The sequence below is a fragment of the Lipophrys pholis genome (genome assembly GCF_963383615.2).
Source record: "Lipophrys pholis genome assembly, chromosome: 23".
Lineage (NCBI taxonomy): Eukaryota > Metazoa > Chordata > Actinopteri > Blenniiformes > Blenniidae > Lipophrys > Lipophrys pholis.
Genome location: NC_137645.1, coordinates 1,150,662 through 1,172,554, shown reverse-complemented (window position 1 = coordinate 1,172,554; position 21,893 = coordinate 1,150,662). Strand labels below are relative to the sequence as shown.

The window sequence follows — 21,893 nt, the reverse complement described above, 5'->3', positions numbered from 1 at the left end:
GTTATTGGAAACCTGCAGCTCATATTTGGTATTTTTACACACTGCAAGCTGCTGGAAACTTTGGTCTGTGAGCCACATGTTTGACCCCCCCCACTGTAAGATATATGATAAAAGATATATACATACTGTTTTCAAAGTTAACGTGTGTGACGTTTTCTAACTTTAACCTCTGAGGCTGCAAAAACAACTGATTATTGAAGAGTGGATGCTCCTGGCTAAATATATTGCACATAAACAAAAACATCCATGTCTTCAATCCCCTGAGACGACAGAGTGTGCATCGCGGATAGCGGTAAAATGCTCTATAATGGTTTAAAATTAAACACAATAACTATTTTGTGACTCTTTAGTTTAGAGAAATGAGAGAAAACTATAAACCAAGCAAATATTTGCCGTAATTTTTATGTGACAGACCAACACAACCTGAAGTGGAAGGAAAATGATTCATGCTTTTCAATTTTTGTGACAATAAAAACTAAAGTCTTCCTCCTTCCGAGTCAATACTTTGTGGAGCAGCTTCAGTCCGTTGTGGTTTGTTTCTAGCAGATTTGAACACCAACAGACTGACGTTTTTATCCATTCTTCTTCGTAAAATAGCTCAAGATCAGTCAGTGGATGGATAAATGTTCAGTTGGAATAAAGTCCGTGTCTATTTAACACATGAACGTACGTTGATCTAAACATTTCCACTGCAGCTCTGTAGGATTTCCTCCGACATTACTGTGAATTTTCTCCATCCATCACATGAAATGCCCAATTAAATATCTTTATTTGTGGTTGTAATGTGACAGAGTGTGTAAACGTAGCTTTCCTACCTGCAGCTGCAGAGGCAGCGAGAGCCCCTGCACCCTGCGGTGGAGACCCCAGGGTCCCTGTCCCAGACTGTGGACAGCCATCACTTCGTACTGGGAGCACAGGCCTGTCCTGGCCACTAGAGGGCCCCCACTCACAAGCACGTGGTCGCCACATCTACAGAACAAGATGAATAGTTAGGATAGTGAGCGAATTCTTGATCAGATGGAGCAAAATGTAACGTGTTACCTGTAGAGCGTCACGGTGCCTTTCGGACTCTGTGACGCTTTGAGCTCCACCTCCTCCTGTTTGAACCTGCAACACACACAAACGACATGAGATGAAGGAAGGAGGTGAATCATTAAAAGAGAGGACCGAGCAGCAGCCAGAATCACCTGCTGTGCGAGAAAACCTCCAGCGCCACAGACACGGACACTTCCAGAGGCTCCCAGGCAAAGTCCTGTTGGATCAGCTGCTGAGCGCCACGAGTCAGAGAGCGCAGCGACTCCTGAGAAGACCAACAGAGCTGACCCACTGCTCACCACACACACTCACTTCTCTCAATACAAACTGAAGCATTAAAGCGGGGAGTCATCTCTAGACGTTTACTCAGTGTTTAACGGCCCGCTGATTGATAACTTAACGAATGTGCATCCAACTACAAATCTGCCCTCATTAGTGCTTCGAGCAGTGAGCGTTTGTCCTCACACACCTCGGGGGGCGTCCACGCGTCCAGCTGAGGGTCGAGGACCACGTCGCAGCAGAAGGCCCCTGAAGTGACTGCAGCAGGAAACGAGCTATTAGCTGCACACAACTCGTCAATCAGACAAATAAAAAAAACACCTGTCAACACCAGTTTTATCTCCTACCCGGCACCTCTGGTGCGCTGAGCAGCTCCACGGGGTAGTCGTCTTTAAAAGCCGTTTCCAGCACCTGACCGAGGAGGGCGGCGCAGGAACGCCAGTACGCCTGAAGGGACGGCGCCAAGTCACGGTTAAAACACCCAGAAATTATCATTTCAACACATCTCTCATGCTTCTGAGAACCACAATCTGTGTGAAATGTCCCGGCACCTGGTTGACCAGCGTCGGGTCTTCGTCCTTGAACGTGAGCAGGGCGAGTGTGCAGGAGTGTGTGAGCGGCTGGTTGAGAGGCCACGCCTCCCCGTCCACCAGAGCCAAGGCGGAGTTTGTGACGTGATACTCGGTGAGATCTGAAGGAGAAAACGAACCAGAAGACGAGATGATTACGAGTCGTACGTGCAGAGACCCCCAGGTCACTCTGCTGGTGCTGTTTCACGCACGGCGGGCGCAGCTCAGCGGCGTGGACATCCCTCGGTTCATGGCGAGCAGCGTGCCGTCCAGGCCCGGGCCCTGCATGGACACCTCGATCTTCTCCACGCGGGGGAACAGAGCTCTCTGCCTCGCCTGCTCCCTGGAGAAGACGGCGCTGCGCCGGCTGCGGATCTCAGCCGGCGACGGTCGAACCGCGGCAGCAGCAGATGTAAAGCCTGGAAACACCCAATCCCAGCAACGTCATGAAGAGAGAGCATGAAAATAGGTGGAGGTCATTTCCTGGCATTACACTGGTGCCTCAACAATATTTCACACAGCTGTGTGTGTCTGTGTTAATAAATACCAGAAGTAAAAGAGATATTCTGGATTACTATCAGTAAAATTGAAGCCAAAATGATCATATCATCATTACTGATCCTCCAAATCATTATTTAGAATAAAAACCACCAATAAAATAAAACATTTCGTCACCAAAACGCAGCTTAAAAACTGAGGCCATTAAAGAAAGAAATCAGACCCGAGAGGCGACAGGAGTGGACTTGGGATTGGCAGTTTGCAGGTTTGAATCCCACAGCCTAGAGGTCACCAGCGTAGCTCCCTGAGCATGACCCTTGACCCCCCCCATTAGCTCCGTTATGTGGCTGCATCCAAAGTAACCTGTTCATCTGCAATTATTCTTAATTTCATTGTAATTTCAACTATTCTAACAATAAATTAAATATGGTCTTCTTTAAAATTTATTCTTGAATAATAATAAGTGTGTTTCTACACATCTGTAAGTTCCAAAATAATTTGATTTAATTATTATAAATTGTTTGAATTGTTGTAAAGAATAATTGTTGCGGTCTGTAATTTCACCTTTTTGCACTTTTGCTTGTCAAAACACTTAATTACGGAAAACTATCAATAATAACCTCATGATTTAAGTTATAATTAATTAATAATCAATTCCAGCTGTGTAATAAACACACAGATGTTTATAACGACATTAATGAAGGGCGACGTTTACTAAAGAGTCTATATCAACCACAGAAATACATGATTAGGAGACTGTTTTTATCGAGATACAGAGGATAGAAGACTCAAAATAACAGTTTATATTTATTATTTATCAGAGTTTCTGAGGCTAACGGTAACGTGCTAACAATGCTAATTAACGTGTACTTACGGCGCTGGAAAACAACACAAACCGTCCTGCTCGCCATTTCCGCACACGCGTCGCCAAACACACGAAATACAGAGCTAAAACAGGCAAATGTGAGTCAAAGTGTGGACTTCTATTACGGACGGTTCCTGAAGGACGCCATGCCTGTAGTGTGTGCAGTTGAACGGAGTCCGGGGAGAAACTCCAGCAGCGGCGGAACGGTCCGGCGTGCAAGTTCTTCTTGCGGGCAGCAGAGGGCGCTGTTGGAAGTAGAGTTGATGACGACCGGTCAATGGAAGTGACAAATATGAGACTTTAAAGACACTTTATAGAGGAAATGATTGTTTTTGACGCCATTTGGACATTTAAAAATGAATATTGAGTAATTTAGTTAAGCTATTTCAGCTCAAAGGTTGAGTGTTCATGGAAATATACACTGTCGATCTGCATTTCAGACATAAATAAAGACACAATATGCTTTATCTAATCACACAGTAACATATATCGTGTTTACTGACCAGGTGGAAGTGCTTTATTCACCATTTTCCTGCTGCACTGTGAACATTTGATGGCTCCAGACTTTATTTCGGTGTTTATTAACTTGGATCAGTTCATTTTGGGTCGGTTGCATACCTTTTTATGTCATGATCCAATTTGCCATCCAGGAAATCAGCAGAGCTCAGCAGCTTGGTTTGAGGGGTGGCCTGCAGATCCACCCTTTAAAAAAAAAACCTGCAATATTTACTGCACTCTGGAGAGGAAAAAAAACATGTATATCAGCAATATTTTCATCAAAGCAGCGATTTATCTCTGGCCAATACTTGTTTCAGACACCGATAGACACTTTCACGGCACTTTTTTTTTATTGATGGTGCACAATTTATCTCAGAATGAGCCCAAGAACTGATTGGACAGAATCCAAACTTGTGATGGTGGATCTTTACTCCCACACGTCCCCAATTTCATCCACTAATAGACTCTAATGGCGCGGCGAATTTGACAAATGCCCGTTGGATTTTTGGGGACATAATGGCGGAGACAGGGGGGGGGGGGGGGGGCAGGAGGACGGAGGTGGGTGGGGGTGGGAGTAGTCGCAGGAACAAAACATCGTAAATCATCCGGATGCGGGGCGAGATAGAGCCCAGATCACTGCTGAACAACAAAAGTGCAAACTGTATGACCTCTGTAAAAAGGAGAGAAAAGAGCCAAAGTGACTGTTAGAGGGCGAATAAACACACCGACCTTGTGCATAAAGATTTATTTTTTTCTTGAAAATAAGTGTTTCTGACAATGAACCACTAACATATCTGAGGTGACTTTAGATAACCTGTCGATGAGCTACACACTGATGGTCACTTCATACATGGAACAAGGCATTTGAACAGTTGCATTGTCTGTAAGGTGTAAAGAAAAGTGTCGGTACATTTCAAAGTCTGACTGACGGAGCGGTCAGACGATGCAGTCTCTTTGGGTGCGATTGATTGTACGACTTCATGCACTCTTCGCCCGCAGCGTGTTGACATTCTGGGATCTGCTGCAGGAACCCCCCCCCCCCCACCCCCACCCCCCACCCCCCCTCAGTTAAAAAGGTGCAGTCTCCTTCATGGACATTCTTTTCATTAATTCATTCGTTTGTAGATGTTTGGGCCTGCTCTCCCAGTACGACTCCTTCACAGTGGCGTTGCGGTTCATGAGTCTTGCACCATCAAAAAGTCCCCAAAGTGCATTAAAATGAAAACTACAAGCGTTCGAAGTGGTGCTGCCCGCCGCCGCTGCCCGGAGCGATGGCCGCCTCCCCAGCAGCCGTGGGCACCGTCACCCTCTCTGCCCATGGCTTTTCCCGGGGCTCTGGCACCGTGCTGCCTTCAGGGAACCTCGGGAACTCTCAGTGATGGATGTGAGAGGTGCAGGCAAGCGTCAGCCTCTGTCCTTCTTCACCTGTTTCGTCCTCTTCCGCTTCAGTGAGTGATTTCCTACGATTCCCAGAATGGCGGAGCCTGTAACTGCCAACCGCAGAGAGCAGGCAGAGAAAGTCCAAGCATGAGTGTGTTTTTCTTTTAAAACCCGACAAAACTGCACTTGGCGCCGTGGCTGCTACTGAATGCTGCAGGCGGGGCAGCACGTCTCTCTGCGGTCCGGCAGAGGACAGAAGTCCATCTGCCTCACGATCTCGGCGAACAGCTCGTCCACCATGGTCTTGCTCTTGGCCGACGTCTCCATGAAGGGGCAGCCCCAGTCCTCGGCCAGCGCCTGGCCCTCGCTGGGCGACACCTCCCGCTCCTCCTCCAGGTCCACCTTGTTCCCCACCAGCACCACGGGCACCTGCTGGTACCTGCAGGACAGAGAGAGACACGTCATGAAGCTGCATGTCGAAGGCCTACATTCGTCTCAGAAGCTGAAACAACGAGATCTTTCAACAAAGGAGTGACGGAGGCTCAGAGCTTGCCAGGAGGCCTCGTCTCTCCTGGGGTGTCTAAATCCCAGCGGGTGGTCCACATTCATCCCTCCACACATTATGGACCCGCTTGGTCCTCCTGCTTAACGTCGCTTGCTGCCTCCGCTCTGCAGCACCCCCATCCTGCACTAAGAGCCTATAGCAGGATGGAGGGCGTTCCCTCCCCGGTCCTCTCCCCTCGCAGCCGTCAATACAAGAAAACCAGGCAGCCAGAGTGATGGAATAACTTATTGAATAATTGAATGAAGCTAATCTGCTGCTCTCATGTTGGGGGGGGGGGGGGGGGTCGTACCCTGGAAACAATCAGAGAAAAACCACAGCGAGCGTAACGCAGATTATCTGTAAACCATGACTGACGGCTCAGGAAGCGACCCCCTCACAGCTTCAGTCCCGTTAAAAGGTGTTGCTATGACGACCGTTACAATACAAAAGTGAGCAGCAGCAGCTCAGTGCTGAGTAGTGTGTGTGTGTGTGTGTGTGTGTGTGTGTGTGTGTGTGTGTGTGTGTGTGTGTTTCCCCAATAACTGTTGCATTATGGGTGTCCTCCCTCATCTTCCTTTTGAAGCTGTTGTTTTTAACTTTGGACATGTTCTTGGTGTTTTGTCTGGAGCCTCGGTTGGAATGGGATCACTTTACATTAATAATAAACACTGTTTGTCCTCAAACGTTCTGAGTTCTCAGCGTCATGAATTTCATGAAACAGCTGCAGTCCAAAGACCCGCCCTGATGCAAACACTTCTTCATATTTCCTCTGATTGAATAATTACAGAAAGTCCGTTATAGTGGGCATATATTCTCAAGCAGGTAATGACACCGAGCGGCTAATAGCCCGGCCCATCGCTCACTGCTAAGTGCTCTTTCCAAGCTGCGCTTATTGATCTGCTGCTGCTATTGAGAACCGGGCTCTTATCTACAAATTGGTGGCCTGCTGCCACGCTGCTCAGCTGGGAGAAGAGCTGAGGCGAGGAAAAGAGCTGGCACATCTCGCCAAGCTGAGAGAGCTGCAGGGTGGAAGGGAGGGGAGGGAGGGGGGCAGCGGGGCGGCTGGGCCTGACCTCTGCAGCGCTGGAATCCAACGAGGAGGAGCAGAGCTCCTCAAAAAGTGCCCTGATCATAAATGATGGAGGCCATTTTCACTCTAATTGCTCGACAAACAAGCCGAGAGGCTCAAATGCCAGAGACTTCCCTGCAGCTTGACATTTCCCCCCCGGCTGCAGCTGCTGCACTGTCCAACACACACACACACACACACACACACACACACACACACACACACACACACACACACACACACACACACACACACACACACACACACACACACAGCTGACCTCAGCAGGACGAGTGTTGGGGAGTCTGCAGGGTGTGAAGTGTGAACAAGGAGAGCACCAGGCAGACAAATGCAGGCTGACAGCGTTGCAGGAGGAACTCTATATTTAACTCCAAAGACACGGGGAGAGCCAGCAGCTCCCCGCCGCCCGGGCGTGGCGGCGGGCGGGGAGTTCGGAGGGAGATTGTTTGTTGCAGCATCAAGCCGCCGCCGCCGCCGCCGCGCCCGCCCGGCCTGGCGAGGGGAAGCTGAAGCTGCTCAGCGCAGCGTGAAGAAAAGAGCCCCCGCCGGGATTCATAGGCCGATATCATTCATTATTGAGCATGTCGCTCAGTGCTCAGGAATGGACGGAACTGAACAACCAAAGACCTACATTCTTAACACACAGATGCAAACTGCAATCTTTAACTATCCAGGTGGCTCCAATCTGCACTATAGAATATATAATAAATATATTATAGAATCATTTCTGCCTCAGCTTCGTCATTATTGATCATTGACATTGTTGTGTTGAGAAAAAAAAGCCATTTTGTGGATTTCAATCAAGAAATAGTGACATCATGACTTCACCTGCACACAAATCCACACATTGTCCTGAAAATTTAACATTAAGCTAAAAAAACAAAAAGGCCCTGAAAGAGTTCAAATGACCTTGAATCCAGAGTGTCGACCTTCTTCTTCTTCACTTTGGCTCCATTAGACTAACGACAGCACGACTTCTCTCTCTTTGGTGGAACCAGGAACACGAGGCGGATTAACGGCGCAGCGTTTTCTTTTCAAGCGACGGTGGATTTATGGAAGCGACAGCAGCAGGTGGCTGCCGGCTTAAGAAAATGATTCGCAAATAAAAAAGGGGAAAGCGTTTCAAGTGCTCGGCTGCTGGGTTTCCACAGGTTGCAGCGTTGCATGCTGGGACGGCTGGTGACTCCCATCTCTCTGTGCGAGCGTGCGACCGGCTCACAAACAAACAAGGCCTCCACATTTTCCGTTGGGCCTCGAGGCACAACAGACTTATTAAAGGTACCTGCTGCGCTAAACGGCTCCAGTGACTCCACTCTCTGGCAAGGCGCCGGCCCCACAGCGCGGGTAAACACGCACACGCTCAGAAGGAAGAAGAGGCGGCCATCTTTAAAGCATCTGGAGATGATTAACAGCTGGAGCAGCTCCGAGGAAACAACAACAACAACAGCTTCATTCCCACACCACGGCCATCTTGGGAGGATTCAGCCATTATTCAGTGGAAAACCTGCCTCATTTCCACCGTCAGGCCCAGAAACCTGCAGCGACCCGGCGTGCACCTTCTGAAAACACAAAGTCAGTCAGTGGTTGTATAACTGCTCCTCAATCCTCGGGTGTTTTTTTTCTGGGAGACCCAGAAGAGTAAGATTCCATAAACAGTACAACCCCCCCGGGTATCGATCGAGGCATTAGCAACTGGCACGGGGATGCTACTAAACATGGCTTCACTTTAAAGCTGGAAATGATTCTTATGCTGCGTATTACAGGAATATTAAAGCCACAACTCACTTCTGCAATAAGAGGATGATGATGAAGAAGATATGTTACATACAAACAAACAGACGAGAGGCCAGAGGAGTTGAGTGGCCCGTGAGGGGCTCCAGGGGGGACTCCTTCACATTTCTATCCTGCCAGCATCCAACACTTTGGTGGCAGACAGAGGAAGGAGAGACCGGATCTATGGTTTTTAAAGTTTGGTGGTCTGGAGGGGGGGGGGGCTGCAGGGGGGTACTCCCCGGAAATGTTCCATGTAGAACAAGAACTACGATTCAGATGTTAATCTGGTGAATCGGTTCAGTGTGAGATGAATTCGGATGCATGTGGTAAACACAGTTCAGCTAGTACATAAAGTACTTCACACGCCGGTAGGACTGGGGCCCCGTTGCCCCGTTGCCCCGTTGCCCCCTGGGAGACGGCGTTCTGGAGCCTCCGCCCTCGTCCCACTCAGCGGTGCGTGATGCTCACCTCCTGCCATTAGACACAGCATCAGTGCAGCGTGAAGACGCAGCTCTGGCGCTTTGAACGCACTTCCTCCTCCTGAGCAGTGGAGACCTTCTCCATGCGCACTGGGGGATTATTAGGTTGTGCGGAGGGATACACCCAGATGTTTTCACAGATAGCAGTGATTTGGCTGCTCTGCTGGAGTCCGCAGGGTGTGTTTCACTACAGACATCCTCCACAGAGAGAGATATAGCATATAGGACAAGGCAGCAAGGCAGCAAGGCAGCAAGGCAGCAAGGCAGCAAGGCAGCAAGGCAGCAAGGCAGCAAGGCAGCAAGGCTTCACGTCAACACTCAGGATCTCACTTCCTGCTTCCCGCAGCCCTGCATCATGAGGTTTATACAAGCTCCTAATGGAGGCCTGATGTCTTCTTGGCTTCCAACCCAACACAATCCCATTAAGTTCTCTTGAGTGGGCACGAACTCCGTCTCTGTGTGGAGCTCCTCGTTTCTGCTGCTGGCTCAGCAACAAGTTCGGGGGGGAGGGTGGCGACCTCCCGAAGGCAGCTAATGGAAAGCAGGAGCTGATTGTTTCATTAGAGACGGACACCCAGAAGACTTCAACACCCCAGAGAGGATCATAACGGCACTTTGTGTGTTTGTCTTGGTCTAGAAGGCAGAATCAATTAAAATAAGATTCTACTTCCTGCAGTGGAGCTCTTATAGTGTGTTGCTTTCAGCAGAATGAGGCCAGGAGTCTAAAATCACCATCTATAAAGTTATTTTATCTTTGTTTCCCCTGATTTAATTCTCCTGCTCGTCTCCACCTCGTCACATACAGTAAGAATCCCTGCTTGAAGCCACAGCGGTGTGAAAGAAAAGGATGAAATATTGATGGGTGTACACTGGAGGCAGCAGCAGCAGCAGCAGCAGGAGCAGCAGCAGCAGGAGCAGCAGCAGCAGCAGTAGCAGTAGTAGCAGCAGCAGCAGGAGCAGCAGCAGTAGCAGTAGCAGTAGTAGCAGCAGCAGGAGCAGCAGCAGTAGCAGCAGGAGCAGCAGCAGTAGCAGTAGCAGTAGTAGCAGCAGCAGGAGCAGCAGCAGTAGCAGCAGCAGCAGTAGCAGCAGCAGGAGCAGTAGCAGCAGCAGTAGCAGTAGCAGTAGCAGTAGCAGCAGCAGCAGGAGGCAGCAGCAGCAGTAGCAGTAGCAGCAGCAGCAGCAGCAGCAGCAGCAGCAGCAGCAGCAGCAGCAGCAGCAGCAGCAGCAGCAGCAGCATTAGCAGCAGCAGCAGCAGCAGTAGCAGCAGCAGCAGCATTAGCAGCAGCAGCAGCAGTAGCAGTAGCAGCAGCAGCAGCATTAGCAGCAGTAGCAGTAGTAGCAGCAGCAGTAGCAGTAGCAGTAGCAGTAGCAGCAGCAGCAGCAGTAGCAGTAGCAGCAGCAGCAGCAGCAGCAGCAGCAGCAGCAGCATTAGCAGCAGCAGCAGCAGCAGCAGCAGCAGCAGCAGCAGCAGCAGCAGCAGCAGCAGCAGCAGCATTAGCAGTAGCAGTAGCAGTAGCAGCAGTAGCAGCAGCAGCAGCAGCAGCGTTGGGTGGCGGCCGGCGCGCCGCTTCATTATATTATTCATTTCAGAGGAGTTCCCTGGTGCATTGGGCCTCGTCAGCTGTGACGCTCACTCTCTTTTAGCTTCCACTGACGTCCACAGCTGGAAAACACTGCAGCTCCACTGCAGCTCCACTGCAAACCTCTGGCTGGGAAATCTTGTCCCTGAAGCGAAGACCCAGCATGCAGATACAGGACGAGTTCATGAGTCGCTGTCACTTCTTCTCCTCTGAGGTGGGCTCATCGTTCTCCCTCAATGGCCGCCCAAGTGTTAATGATGTTCCTGCTCAGCTACGCTTCCATATGTTTAACTGCAAGCCTCAAAATTTGGCATTTTCTTAAATGACGTGTTTAAATTTTTAAAAAAAAAACAAAAAAAAAAACATTTATTGCCCCAAACATCAAAGCAGCAGTATTTATTCGGCCTCCAGGACATTCAAATCAAATTCATTAAGGCTTACGTCACACAATGGACTCCTTTGTCTCCACCAGTCAGGGGACATCATCATATTAACCCCGTGTCGTCTGTTTTCCATCACTAAGAAGAAAAACTAAAAGAAATCTTAACATGCAAACTGCACTCGGGCCAAAAATACCAGAAGCAAAGGGAACGATCCCTGCTCCTCTTCCTCTCTCTCTTCATCTCTCTCTGTCTCTCTTCCTCTCTCTCTCTCTCTCTCTCTCTCTCCTCCAGCCGTGAGATGAGCTCAGTGGATTTGTTGAGTAATGGACTGGAGTGATCAAAGCCCATCCTGAGTTAATCATGTGTGTGTGTGAGAGAGAGAGAGAGAGAGAGAGAGAGAGAGAGAGAGAGAGAGAGAGACAGAGAGAGAGCGAGGGACAGAGAGAGAGAGAGAGAGAGAGAGAGAGAGAGAGAGAGAGAGAGAGAGAGAGAGAGAGAGAGAGAGAGAGAGAGAGAGAGAGAGAGAGAGAGAGAGAGAGAGAGAGAGAGTTCACCGGGTTGATATATGACAGGTGAGCTGCAGCTGGAGCTCTGATGAAGAACATATGAGCGGGTGGCAGCTTCTCACGAAGATGTGGAGGACGGAGGAAGAGGAGGAAGAGGGGGAAGAGGAAGGAGGGGGAAAATGTGCTTTTTTCCCAGAGTTAGGTGGCCCGAGAGGGGCTCCAGGGGGTACTCCTCTGCATTTCTGTCACTTCTGAGACTGGAACATAGCGTGGGAGGAAAACATCGGCCTTTAGGGGAAGATTGTACAACAGACAAGCGGATGGCTTCTTTTATAAGGAAAAGACCAAGAGAACATGTACAAGCTCAAATATGCAAATCAGGTCTGCTTGTGATAAAGAGGGCTGCAAGAAGAAGACAAATAAGCAAGTATAATGCTGTAATTACACTTAATTTCTCCACGCTATAGCCACCTCTGAAGAACTTTAAATCATCCTGGGAAGTAAGCATCTCCCTCTTGATGAGCTATTTCTAACTGACAAGGAGCTTAAATTATGATTGTTATATTATGCAGAACAAGCAGAACAGCACAACACTACAGTTCGACCAGTGGCTCCAGAGGGGCTCCAGAGGGGCTCCAGAAGGGCTCCAGAAGGGCTCCAGAAGGGCTCCAAGGGGAACTCCCCTGCATTTTCATCATGCTATAGTGGAACGCAGTGTGAAGGGGGAGATGATGTCAGGGTGAGAGCACAGCTTTTCAATAAGGCTGAGAAATGACCAATGAAACAGGAATAAATGGACCTTCAGCTGAAATATGAAGACAGGAGACAAATCAGCAAGCATAGTGCTGTAATTATACACATTGGATAAGAGGGTGAGGGACGAGAGTATTAGATACCTTTCTCTAACATACTGTTTTTAAGATTATTGGCCCTGGAGGTGCTAAATGATGCACTTTTCCATGCTGTCATCCCAGACTGACACACTCTGGGACTGAAGCATCTTGTTAAGGTGTATTAAATGATGATTATAACATGTGTAAGAAGCAGAACAAAGAAAATCTAGTGGCCCCAGAAGGGTTCCCTGGGGTCCTCCTCAGACGGGCTGTTTGGGGCCTGGAACATCTTTAACGGCTCTTTGTCTGCAGCACAGACCCTGGACTGACCTTTTGACCCTGATGATCTGGTCCCTCATGGGCTTGATGTCCTGGAAGCTCTGCTGGTTGACCAGGCTGTAGACCAGGATGAAGCCCTGGCCGTTCCGGATGTACAGGTCCCGCATGGAGGCGAACTGCTCGGTGCCCGCCGTGTCCAGGATCTCCAGCACGGACGGCGAGGAGTCCACCTCGATCTCCTTCCGGTAGAAATCTTCGATGGTGGGGTCGTACTTCTCTATGAAGGTGCCGGTGACGAACTGCACGGTGAGCGCGGACTTGCCCACCCCGCCGCTGCCGAGCACCACCACCTTGTACTCCCGCATGGCGCCGCCGCCGCGTGCCGGGGAACGTCTCCGGGAGGGCGGCCTCACACTGCGGGCATGGCACCGGGACCGGAGGAGCAGGAGGAGGAAGAGGAGGAGGAGGAGGAGGAGGAGGAGGGAGGCAGGAGATGCTGCTGCTGCTGCTGCTGCTGCTGCTGCTGGAACATGGAGCCTTACTGAGACGTTCCCACGCTATCTGGACGGGACACCATTCCACCGGCATCCATAATGCAACGAGGCGGCGGCGCGGCGCAGGAAACACTGGCTATTATTAGAAACACGGCACATCTTCATATGCGCCGACAAAACAGGAGGCTACATGTCTCTGCACAGAGGAGGAGAGGAGGAGAGGAGGAGGAGGAGGAGGAGGAGTGCTGGGAAAGGGGAATCAATCCACGCCTCTGGAGTCAGCGCGCGACGCGGCGCGCGTCCACTGATGCTCCGAGTTCCTGGAATGTATGGAGGCTGATTAGTGCCACATGACAAAGGAAGGGAGGCAGAGGGAGAAGAAAGGAAGACTCTGCAGTCACACAAAGACTCACCTCACGTTTCGCTGGATGTCAGTGGAGAGAAAGAAGAAAGACGTGACATGAAAAGCAAGAGCCCACTTTTAAAATACAAACATCTGATCAGCACTTTGAGATGTGGGATCGAACCAGCAACCTTTCAATCGAGAGGCGACCTGCTTCACGCACTGGTGTGCAAAATACATTTAAGTTGGCGTGAAACATTGATAAACCCTGTCCAGATGCTTTTGTTGATAGTCTTCGTTTTCCTCCTCATCATCACAGTTTCTCTGTTTTATTCTCTTTCACACTCTTCTTTTATTTTTCATTCATCCCGGCCAGTATTTGAACCTGCAACCTTAGTGCTGTCAGTTGACAAGGCTCACCACTGCACCACCATTACATGTCCCATATATAACTACTTCTATGTAGTTTTTCCTTTTTCTATTTCGCATGTAGTAATGTTTTTTAATGGCCACATTCTGTTGTCCTACAGTGACATCTGGTGGTCCCAGATGGTAAATATTGATGTCACATGACCGGCCAAACGATCGAAAAAGTATCATTGTATATCCATGATGACAGAATGTCAGGTGTGTGCAAAAACCTATAATTGCATATATTAATCTGAAAACGTGTACTTGATTGTGAAACCAGATATTGTGGGTTTTTCTTCTCTGTACTGCGGAATCGGGTCGTTTTCATGTAAACTGTCGGGTTTTGTTCGTGATTCACATACAAAATTGAGAAAATGAGAGTGCAACTTACTTCATGCAGGATCTTGTACACGTCTTTTTATTTCCAAAGCATTAAAAAAAATTGGAGTGTAAGTCGTAGACACTGCCTGCAACTTGTCATCATTCTTGGTTCGGTTATCAAAAGAATTATAGTCTTTATACATCTTCACATAGATTCACGGGGCACTAATCAAATGGCACTGTGCGTCACCATGGTGGTATTAATAACCCCTCATAGCTCCCCTTTCCTCCCAAAACTGCTTCCCAACAGTAACAGGAAATGACTCAGAAGATAAATAATGGAGAAGACTTCAGCCTTATCTTCATCTTTATCCGTCTGGTCCGCGATGAGCTTTAAAGTGGCGTTTTCTCGTGAGACGTGGGGTTCCACTGACCACCGGGGGGCCCCCAAGAGCAAGACGCCGCAGCGCGTGACACAAATAACCAACCCAAAGGCTTCCTTTCACTTTCTTTATTTCGTTCTTTCAATAGATTTTACACTATCTCGCTGGAACCAAAGAAACATTCGACTATAGAAACGTAAAATATATGCAAAAGAAAAGAATACATTTAAAAATGATTACAGTGAAACTATAACTCCGATGAGGGTCTTCCTGTCAAAATCATCTCCACGTGTTTTTACTCTGTTGGTTCGCCTCACAACAACAATGACACAGGCTGCCTCGGTCCAGGGCCTCCTGTGTGGCGCCCCCTGCTGGCTAAAGCTGTGAGCTCCTCCATAGAGTTCCACTGTAAGGCGACGGGACACAAAGCTCTGAGAGAGGAGACCGCTTGATGTGTTGCAGTCACCACCCGTTTGGCTCTGTGACGCCTTGGTTGTTTTTTTTGTTTTTTTTAAAAAGATATAAAGATACACGTCTTAAACGAATGAGGGGAGAGACCGCTTCCCGTCTCCAGAATAGATTCGTTAAAAACATAAAACCTCAAGCACGATGGACTCAAGATAAGGCAAAGTGTTTGGATAAGCTGAGTCTGCTCAGTCGACCAACTGCTCAGAAAGTGCTTATATTTGTCTTTTTTAACCATCAGTCAATCTTCTCCAACACATTTAAAAAGAAAAACAAACATCTGGGGAGGATTCCATACACAAGGGCCATTGTGGGTCTTTTCTTTTTTTTTCTTTCTTTTTTGCACTAGAAACATTCACGGTATCGTCTAGTAAGAAAAACAAAGTATTTGTTTATCCATGCAACATGTTGAATCAGAAATTATTACCCGGTTGCGTTAACTCGGCGGAAATGAAAACAATGTTGAAAAGTGCAATCCTAAACTTAAAACGTCTCCGAGTGGAACCTGAAGGTCCGTCGTCAAGGGGAAGAGTTTCACATCTCAACTTATTAATTTATAGATTATTTAGTTCTTATATATATATATATATATATTTATATATATATATATGTAATCTATGTAACATTGATGCCTTTAAATCTCTAAGTGTTACAGTCACAGCTCTATACAGGCTGTTACTCGCTAATGAAAATATTACGTCATTGTCATAATCTCAGTGAAGAATAAGAAATGTCCATATCTTCTTTACAATCTACCTTGTGTACAGTGTTCTAGCAAAAAACAAACAGAACAAAACAAAAAGAAACAAACAACTTAACAATGTCATTTACAAAAATACCCAACTTTAGTAATCGCAACATTTGGTTGCCACGGCAACAACTCAATATTGTTATGAAATACTATTATACTAGAGTGAAAAGTACATCTTTTTTTTTTTTTTTTTTTTTTTTGATTTTTCAGAATTTTTTTTTGGTAAAATGTCATCTATACAATAAACATTTTTTTTTTTTTGTCCAACAACACAAGCGACTCTATAGCTATGCCCATTACTGCAACGCCCAGATCTTTATAATCGATGAGAAGGCAAGAAAAGATCCGGTAGCTCTCCACTAAGCCCCGCCCCTCAGGCGTGTGCGCGGCTCCTCATTGGCTGACCTGACGGGTTAGACCTTTTTAAAAACGACCGACCGTGCAGCACGTAGCACAGCTTCAATAAATTACATTCATGTCAAAATAGAATAGTTTACAACATCGTATCGGACTAAAATTTGAGCAAGAGTAAGATAAATTACAACAAAATAGAACTTTTACCACCTGCCACGAAGATTACCAACAAATCAAGAGTGGATGAGAAGACGATCGGAACCCAAAATAAACAACAAACAGACACACGTTTCTTCCGAATGTGTGATTGTGGATTGTCAATGTTAATCAAGCACCATGAAATTACATTGAATTTAGTTTTTGTCAGTTAAAATCATAAAAAAATTAAAAAAAAAGAGAAGAAATTACAATCTTGGCTTGAAACAAATGTTCAGGTGTTGTTTTTTTTTTTTTTTTTGTTTGTTTTCTGGTGGGGAGGGGATCAAACATACCTTGATAGTAGACACAACACAAATCTTTAAATAACTTTGAATACATTTCTAAAACCATGAATATAAACTCTCAAAGTAAGAGACACTTTACATACATTACACGGTTTACAATACAGTTTTTTTTTCTCACTCACGTTCCTCATGTAAACTACTCAAACCCATAGTAAGAAACGATGGTACACCAGACATCCTACAAAGCTATTTTTGATTTGTCGTTTCTGTCTATTTTTTTCCTCCTGTGTGAAGTCACTTGTGATGTCGTCGACGGAGCGCCCCCCGGAGGAGAGGGGAAAAAAAAAAAAAAAAAAAAAGGTCCGAGCGGCTCCTGACAGCCGCCGACTTCTCGCGCACTCTGGACGCAGCGTGTCGTCGTTGATGAGCATCTCTCTTTTTTTTTTTTAGGCACTTCTACAGTTTTCTAAAATGGAACAGGATTATCGGTGATAGTGGGGCTGGACAGGACAACCGACGCTCAGATCGCCCTCCCGTCCAAGTTCAAGTCTTCTTGTCGCTTGACGAGCGTCAAACGTTTGTTTTTGTTTGTTTTGTTCATTGTTTTTTTTTGTTTAGCACTTTAATCCCTCAACCTTCCCCTTCCCCTACACACACACACACACACACACACACACACACACACACGCACGCACACACACACACGAGGCGCGGTACGTCCTCGATGGCCACGACTTTCTCCGTCTTCCCTCCGTGCAAAAAGAACCGATCCGGCGACCTGAACCCAGAGCGACTTAAAACGCGTCCCTGCGTTCCACCGACTTCGTCCAAAGCTTTGGCGAGACGTTTCCAGAGACGGGAGGCTGGCAGGAGGGAGGGCGTGTTTTTTTCTTAACAAGAGCCCGTCTGAAGGAGAGAGAGGGTGGAGGAGTGGTGGTGCGCCGGTCCTCAGCCACTCCTTTAGTGTTTCCTGTCCAACGTTGTGCAGGTTTGTAGAATAAATAGACGGGGATCCAGGGTTAAATGATGTGTCTGCTATGTGTGGTCTATACATCAGGATATTTGTGACTTTTTTTTTTCTTCTTTTCTTTTTTTTCTGGCAATACATACAATATATTTCTTTTTTGTTTGTTTTGTTGTTGTTGTTTTTCTGTGTGTGTTACTCCGGCACTGCAGTTGTTGGGGTCAAACTGCAGTGTTACACTCTTAGCATGCAGGTTGCTGGACCTCTACAGGAGAGGTAAGGTAGTATTTACACAGGGGCTGTTTGGGGTTTCCTAGTGCAGCTTGGTGACACTCCGTTCCCTCCCTGACGCTTACTTCAGGATGATCTGCAAGACAGAGAGACCACAGAGAAGACGTCAGCTCATCCTCAACTGCCATGTGCACACCTCCACAAAGTGGAGATACATCCAGAAGGCAGTGCCATGTAGGGATGCGGTGCGTCGGATCAATGAGGGTCTCGGTGTGCTTCAAATAAAGTGAATACGACCAGCCACACCTCAGACGGGGCTCAATACACAATTTACACTGTTTAAACTGGATTAAAAATGAAAATCTGACATTTCTTTGAGGCAAAATTCAAAGTTTTCTGGGCTTGTTTCACCTCCAGTGACTTAAAGTAACAGAGCGACTCCGGCTGGACTGAGACCCTGAAGGAGGAACCGCTCAGGTGTTTGCTTGTTTCCTATGAAACGACTTTCTTTGAAGCACACCGAGACCTCAGAGGTCGACTATCTGCCACCGAATCCTTCGTTTCTGCTTTGAGTTGTGAAAAAAAAATAAACCAAACAAACAGCGGCGGTCTGCTGTTGTGTGACGATAAGAGCAAGAAAAGACTCTTCTGGTCACCTGGGTGTGTGTTCACTCTCCAGGAGATAAAGACTAACACACCACAACAAAGTGACGGGGGGGGGGGGCAGGTAGAGGAGCTGCTGCTGGTGTGTGTGTGTGTGTGTGTGTGTGTGTGTGTGTGTGTGTGTGTGTGTGTGTGTGTGTGTGTCTGTGTGTGTGTGAGATAGAGAAGGGGGGGGTACCACTGGCAGCGAGCCAACGCCAACAAAGCGGCGTGGTTGCTTGTTAGTAGACAAAGGACAGAAGCCGCCGGTCACACGTCACAGAAGGTCACCGCGCAGCGAGAGCATGTGATGTGGAGAGCGGCGAGGAGAGAGCAGCGGCGAGGAGAGAGGAGCGGTGAGGAGAGGAGAGAGGAGCAGCTCCACGGTGCCAATGAAAGATGGTTGATGGCGCCAGATGGGCGGGATTAACTGGATATGATGGAACAAACAAATGGAAAGAATTGTTTGTGGCTCTTGTTTGCTGTAGATTTGGTGCAGTGATACGAGCCTGGAGGACAGCACATGTCTGTTAGATGATGATGATGATGATGATGATGATGATGATGATGTGGAAAACAAGAGCTATAAACTAAGAGCTTAATATCACATGATTATATGAGTGTAGTTTGTAATTTGTTGATTTCAACATTGTGCTCAGAATAATGAGTCTGTGGAGTTTCCATGTTGTCCCTGTGCCTCCGTTCTAGGAACGGGAAGAATAAAGGATGAGGTTGTTTCCTGAGGCTGTGACAGAACTCAGTGTAACTCCATGTGATGCGCTCCAGCATCAGGACAGTAGAGGGCGCTGCAGCTTCACAAACGTCACTATGCATGCAGTGACGTTACCACAGGCTTTCAGCACACCGTTACCGTGTGCAGCCACACGGGCTGATGTGATTGGTCGCTGCCTGTCATGTCACACTGATGGTTCAGGGGGTCGTGAGCTGACCAGACAGTGAACCTCTCCACATGTCTGCGTTTACAGACACAGATCCGGCCGGTGGCTGTCGGCATGTAGGGGCAGTGGAGGTGGAGAAAGGGCCAATTCTGGACTGTTGAAGACATCTGCAGCAACAATGGATTGTGACGAGGCTGGTAAACAAGGCGTGCGCTGTTTGCAGCACAGCTGATGATGAGACCTGGAGGAGGGAGGAGGAGGAGGAGGAGGAGGAGGAAGATGAGGAGGAGGAGGGGTGGGACAGACATCGACAGACAGCCGAGGCTGACGTCAGTGTTTCTCGGGCTCCTCGTCCCACATGCATCCTTAAAGAGCAGCTCTGCTTCCTGCTGCTACTGCTGCCGCATGCCAATTACAGGAAGAGGCGGTGACTCACGGGAAGTGCACACCGCTGGCCAATGAGGGACAACGACACGCCGCGTCCTGGAAACACGTCATTATCATGAACGGGTCCCAGAAACGTGGATGATCTGCCTGTGACCAGGAGATCCCTGAAGATCAGAAACCTCAGGACGCAAATATCTGAATGTCTACCTGTGACCCCTATGAACTACCAGTGTGTGTGTGTGTGTGTGTGTGTGTGTGTGTGTGTGTGTGTGTGTGTGTAGGTGTGAGCATTGTGCACACGCGTCACTGTCATCCTGCCGGCCGACACGCAGCCTACAGCCCCTTCCTCCTCACGTTCATCCAGCGAGCGAGAAAAGGTAGAGAGGTGAAAGAGAGCAGCGGAAATGAGGGGAGGACCTGGCGTGGGGTGTGTGTGTGTGTGTGTGTGTGTGTGTGTGTGTGTGTGTGTGTGTGTGTGTGTGTGTGTGTGTGTGTGTGTGTGTGTGTGTGTGTGTGTGTGTGTGTGTGTGTGTGTGTGTGTGTGTGTGTGTGTGTGTGTGTGTGTTTGCAGAGCACACAAGCGGTACAGACGATGCCCCCCGCTGCAGATGGAGCAGCTCACTTGACAACAAGAGAAGTGGAAAATAAAACTTAAAAAAAAAAAAAAAAAAAAACAGAACATGCGAAACAAAACCGAGGAAGTAGTGCAACACAACTACGACTTGCAAATGTGGGAGCTCTGAAGAAGTGCATGCTGGGTTTTTTTTTACTGTGCAGGAGTAGGAGGGAGGGGCCGGGCGTGGGCTCAGCTGCAGGTTGTTGCAGCGCCACTGTTAGACGGCAGCACTTCTTCAGAGCTCCGGGGACGGATGAAAGAAAGCTTTAAAAGGAGCAAACCTGATTGGCTGGTGCTGTTGCTGCGTAGGGGACACTTGTGGCAGGAGTTGTTGCTGCAGAGACAGTAGCAGGCGTAGCACTGTACATCATTGGGACTTTGTTTGGAAGGGAGGAGGAGGAGGAGGAGGAACGGGGGAGAGGGGAAGGAGGAGGTGGTAGCGGTGGACAGGTAGGTGGAGCGTGGTGGTAGCCATGGTAACAGATGTGGTGTTGATGTGTGTATTGTTTATTGTGATTGTTGTTGATGGCGGATGTTACAGGGAGCCAGCGAGCCATCGTTAGGGTCACACCGGCAGATGGCATGCAACCATTCACAATGCAAAGCAGGGAGGACAGAAAGAAAGGAAGGAGGAAAGAAAAAGAGAGCATGGGAGAAAAAAAAACAAAAACAAGAGGAGAGAAGCTGATTACAATCACAAGTAAGGAAATTTATATGGAAAATCAGTTTGCTGCTTTTCCCAGAGAAGTTGAGGAGCACCAGACACTGATTACCACCAATCAATGAGTGTTTTGGCAGCGAGGACGGGAATGTTAGCTGCTGCACAGCGGGAGACGCCAAAAACCCACTGCACACGCCAGGAACACACACAACCGCGCTGGTGTTTTCTCAAATATCACATTAAAATCATCATTCCATTAGCCCACTGAGACTTTCAATTGGCTTTTTCTTTTCTTTTTCTTTTTTTCCCCCGAATTTGGCAGACAAGACGTTTCCAGATCGGTTGAACTTCTCCGGGAAACTGATTTAAATTTCCTGATCAACACGGCACGGCAAACAGACGGAAGCTGTCCTACGGCCGGAGGACAGATCAGTCTGCAGCACTTCACAAACACTTCCATCGTAAACATCAGCAGGAGGGCAGCCGGCGGGGGAACGAGCGGCCAAACGCTTCCAGGTGACACAAAACGAACACGACCGGTGTCGAGGGGCGAGCGAGCGGACGAGGGAGGGGTCCACATTTTGTTTCACCTGCAAGTGCCGCCCACTCCTTCCACACCAAATCACTAAAACCACCCCCAAATCACAGTGTGAGTGTGTGAGAGAGAGAGAGAGACATAGAGAGAGAGACATAGAGAGAGAGAGAGAGAGAGAGAGAGACAGAGAGAGAGGGACAGAGAGAGAGAGAGAGAGAGAGAGAGAGAGAGAGAGAGAGGGAGACAGCGAGAGAGAGACAGACAGAGAGGGACAGAGAGAGAGAGAGAGAGAGACATAGATAGAGAGAGAGACATAAAGAGAGAGAGAGAGACATAGAGAGAGACATAAAGAGAGAGAGAGAGAGAGAGACAGAGCGAGAGAGAGACAGAGACATAGGGAGA

At 48.1% G+C, this 21,893-nt stretch overlaps 3 protein-coding genes across 24 annotated transcripts in view; all 3 read right to left on the bottom strand.

The window, feature by feature from the left end:
* The window catches only part of mrpl39 (mitochondrial ribosomal protein L39), a 5,847-nt gene extending 2,399 nt beyond the window's left edge, over positions 1 to 3,448 (bottom strand). Inside the window, exons 1-8 of the mRNA XM_080492652.1 lie at positions 3,256 to 3,448; positions 2,096 to 2,302; positions 1,866 to 2,005; positions 1,662 to 1,761; positions 1,505 to 1,572; positions 1,188 to 1,300; positions 1,042 to 1,107; positions 816 to 969 (exon numbers count right to left, since the gene is read on the bottom strand). Of these exons, the coding sequence (XP_080348778.1) occupies positions 816 to 969; positions 1,042 to 1,107; positions 1,188 to 1,300; positions 1,505 to 1,572; positions 1,662 to 1,761; positions 1,866 to 2,005; positions 2,096 to 2,302; positions 3,256 to 3,292 (885 nt within the window). The 5' untranslated portion in view covers positions 3,293 to 3,448. The remainder of the gene's footprint in view (positions 1 to 815; positions 970 to 1,041; positions 1,108 to 1,187; positions 1,301 to 1,504; positions 1,573 to 1,661; positions 1,762 to 1,865; positions 2,006 to 2,095; positions 2,303 to 3,255) is intronic.
* Positions 3,449 to 4,476: 1,028 nt separating this feature from the next.
* LOC308127694 (ras-related protein Rap-2a-like) lies at positions 4,477 to 13,407 on the bottom strand. Its single transcript, XM_080492912.1, has 2 exons — positions 12,643 to 13,407; positions 4,477 to 5,563 (listed from the first exon to the last, which is right to left on the bottom strand). The coding sequence occupies exons 1-2, from the start codon at positions 12,954 to 12,956 to the stop codon at positions 5,326 to 5,328; spliced, it is 552 nt and encodes a 183-aa protein (XP_080349038.1). The 5' UTR covers positions 12,957 to 13,407; the 3' UTR covers positions 4,477 to 5,325.
* Positions 13,408 to 15,980: 2,573 nt separating this feature from the next.
* LOC308127657 (muscleblind-like protein 2a) overlaps positions 15,981 to 21,893 on the bottom strand; it is a 43,798-nt gene continuing 37,885 nt past the window's right edge. For 8 of the 22 annotated variants that reach the window (XM_080492832.1, XM_080492834.1, XM_080492818.1 and 5 more), the window contains 2 exons: positions 20,577 to 20,671; positions 15,981 to 17,887 (listed from right to left, as the gene is read on the bottom strand). In XM_080492832.1, the coding sequence (XP_080348958.1) occupies positions 17,873 to 17,887; positions 20,577 to 20,671 (110 nt within the window). In that variant the 3' untranslated portion in view covers positions 15,981 to 17,872. The remainder of the gene's footprint in view (positions 17,888 to 20,576; positions 20,672 to 21,893) is intronic. The other 14 variants (XM_080492837.1, XM_080492822.1, XM_080492825.1 and 11 more) reach the window with 2 other exon arrangements.

Excerpts from the sequence above, each read along its gene's own strand:
- LOC308127694 (XM_080492912.1), bottom strand. The coding sequence starts at position 12,956 with ATGCGGGAGTACAAGGTGGTGGTGCTCGGCAGCGGCGGGGTGGGCAAG. Across the intron at positions 5,564-12,642 it reads CAGATCATCAGGGTCAAAAG|GTACCAGCAGGTGCCCGTGG; the intron begins GTCAGTCCAGGG and ends TCTGTCCTGCAG.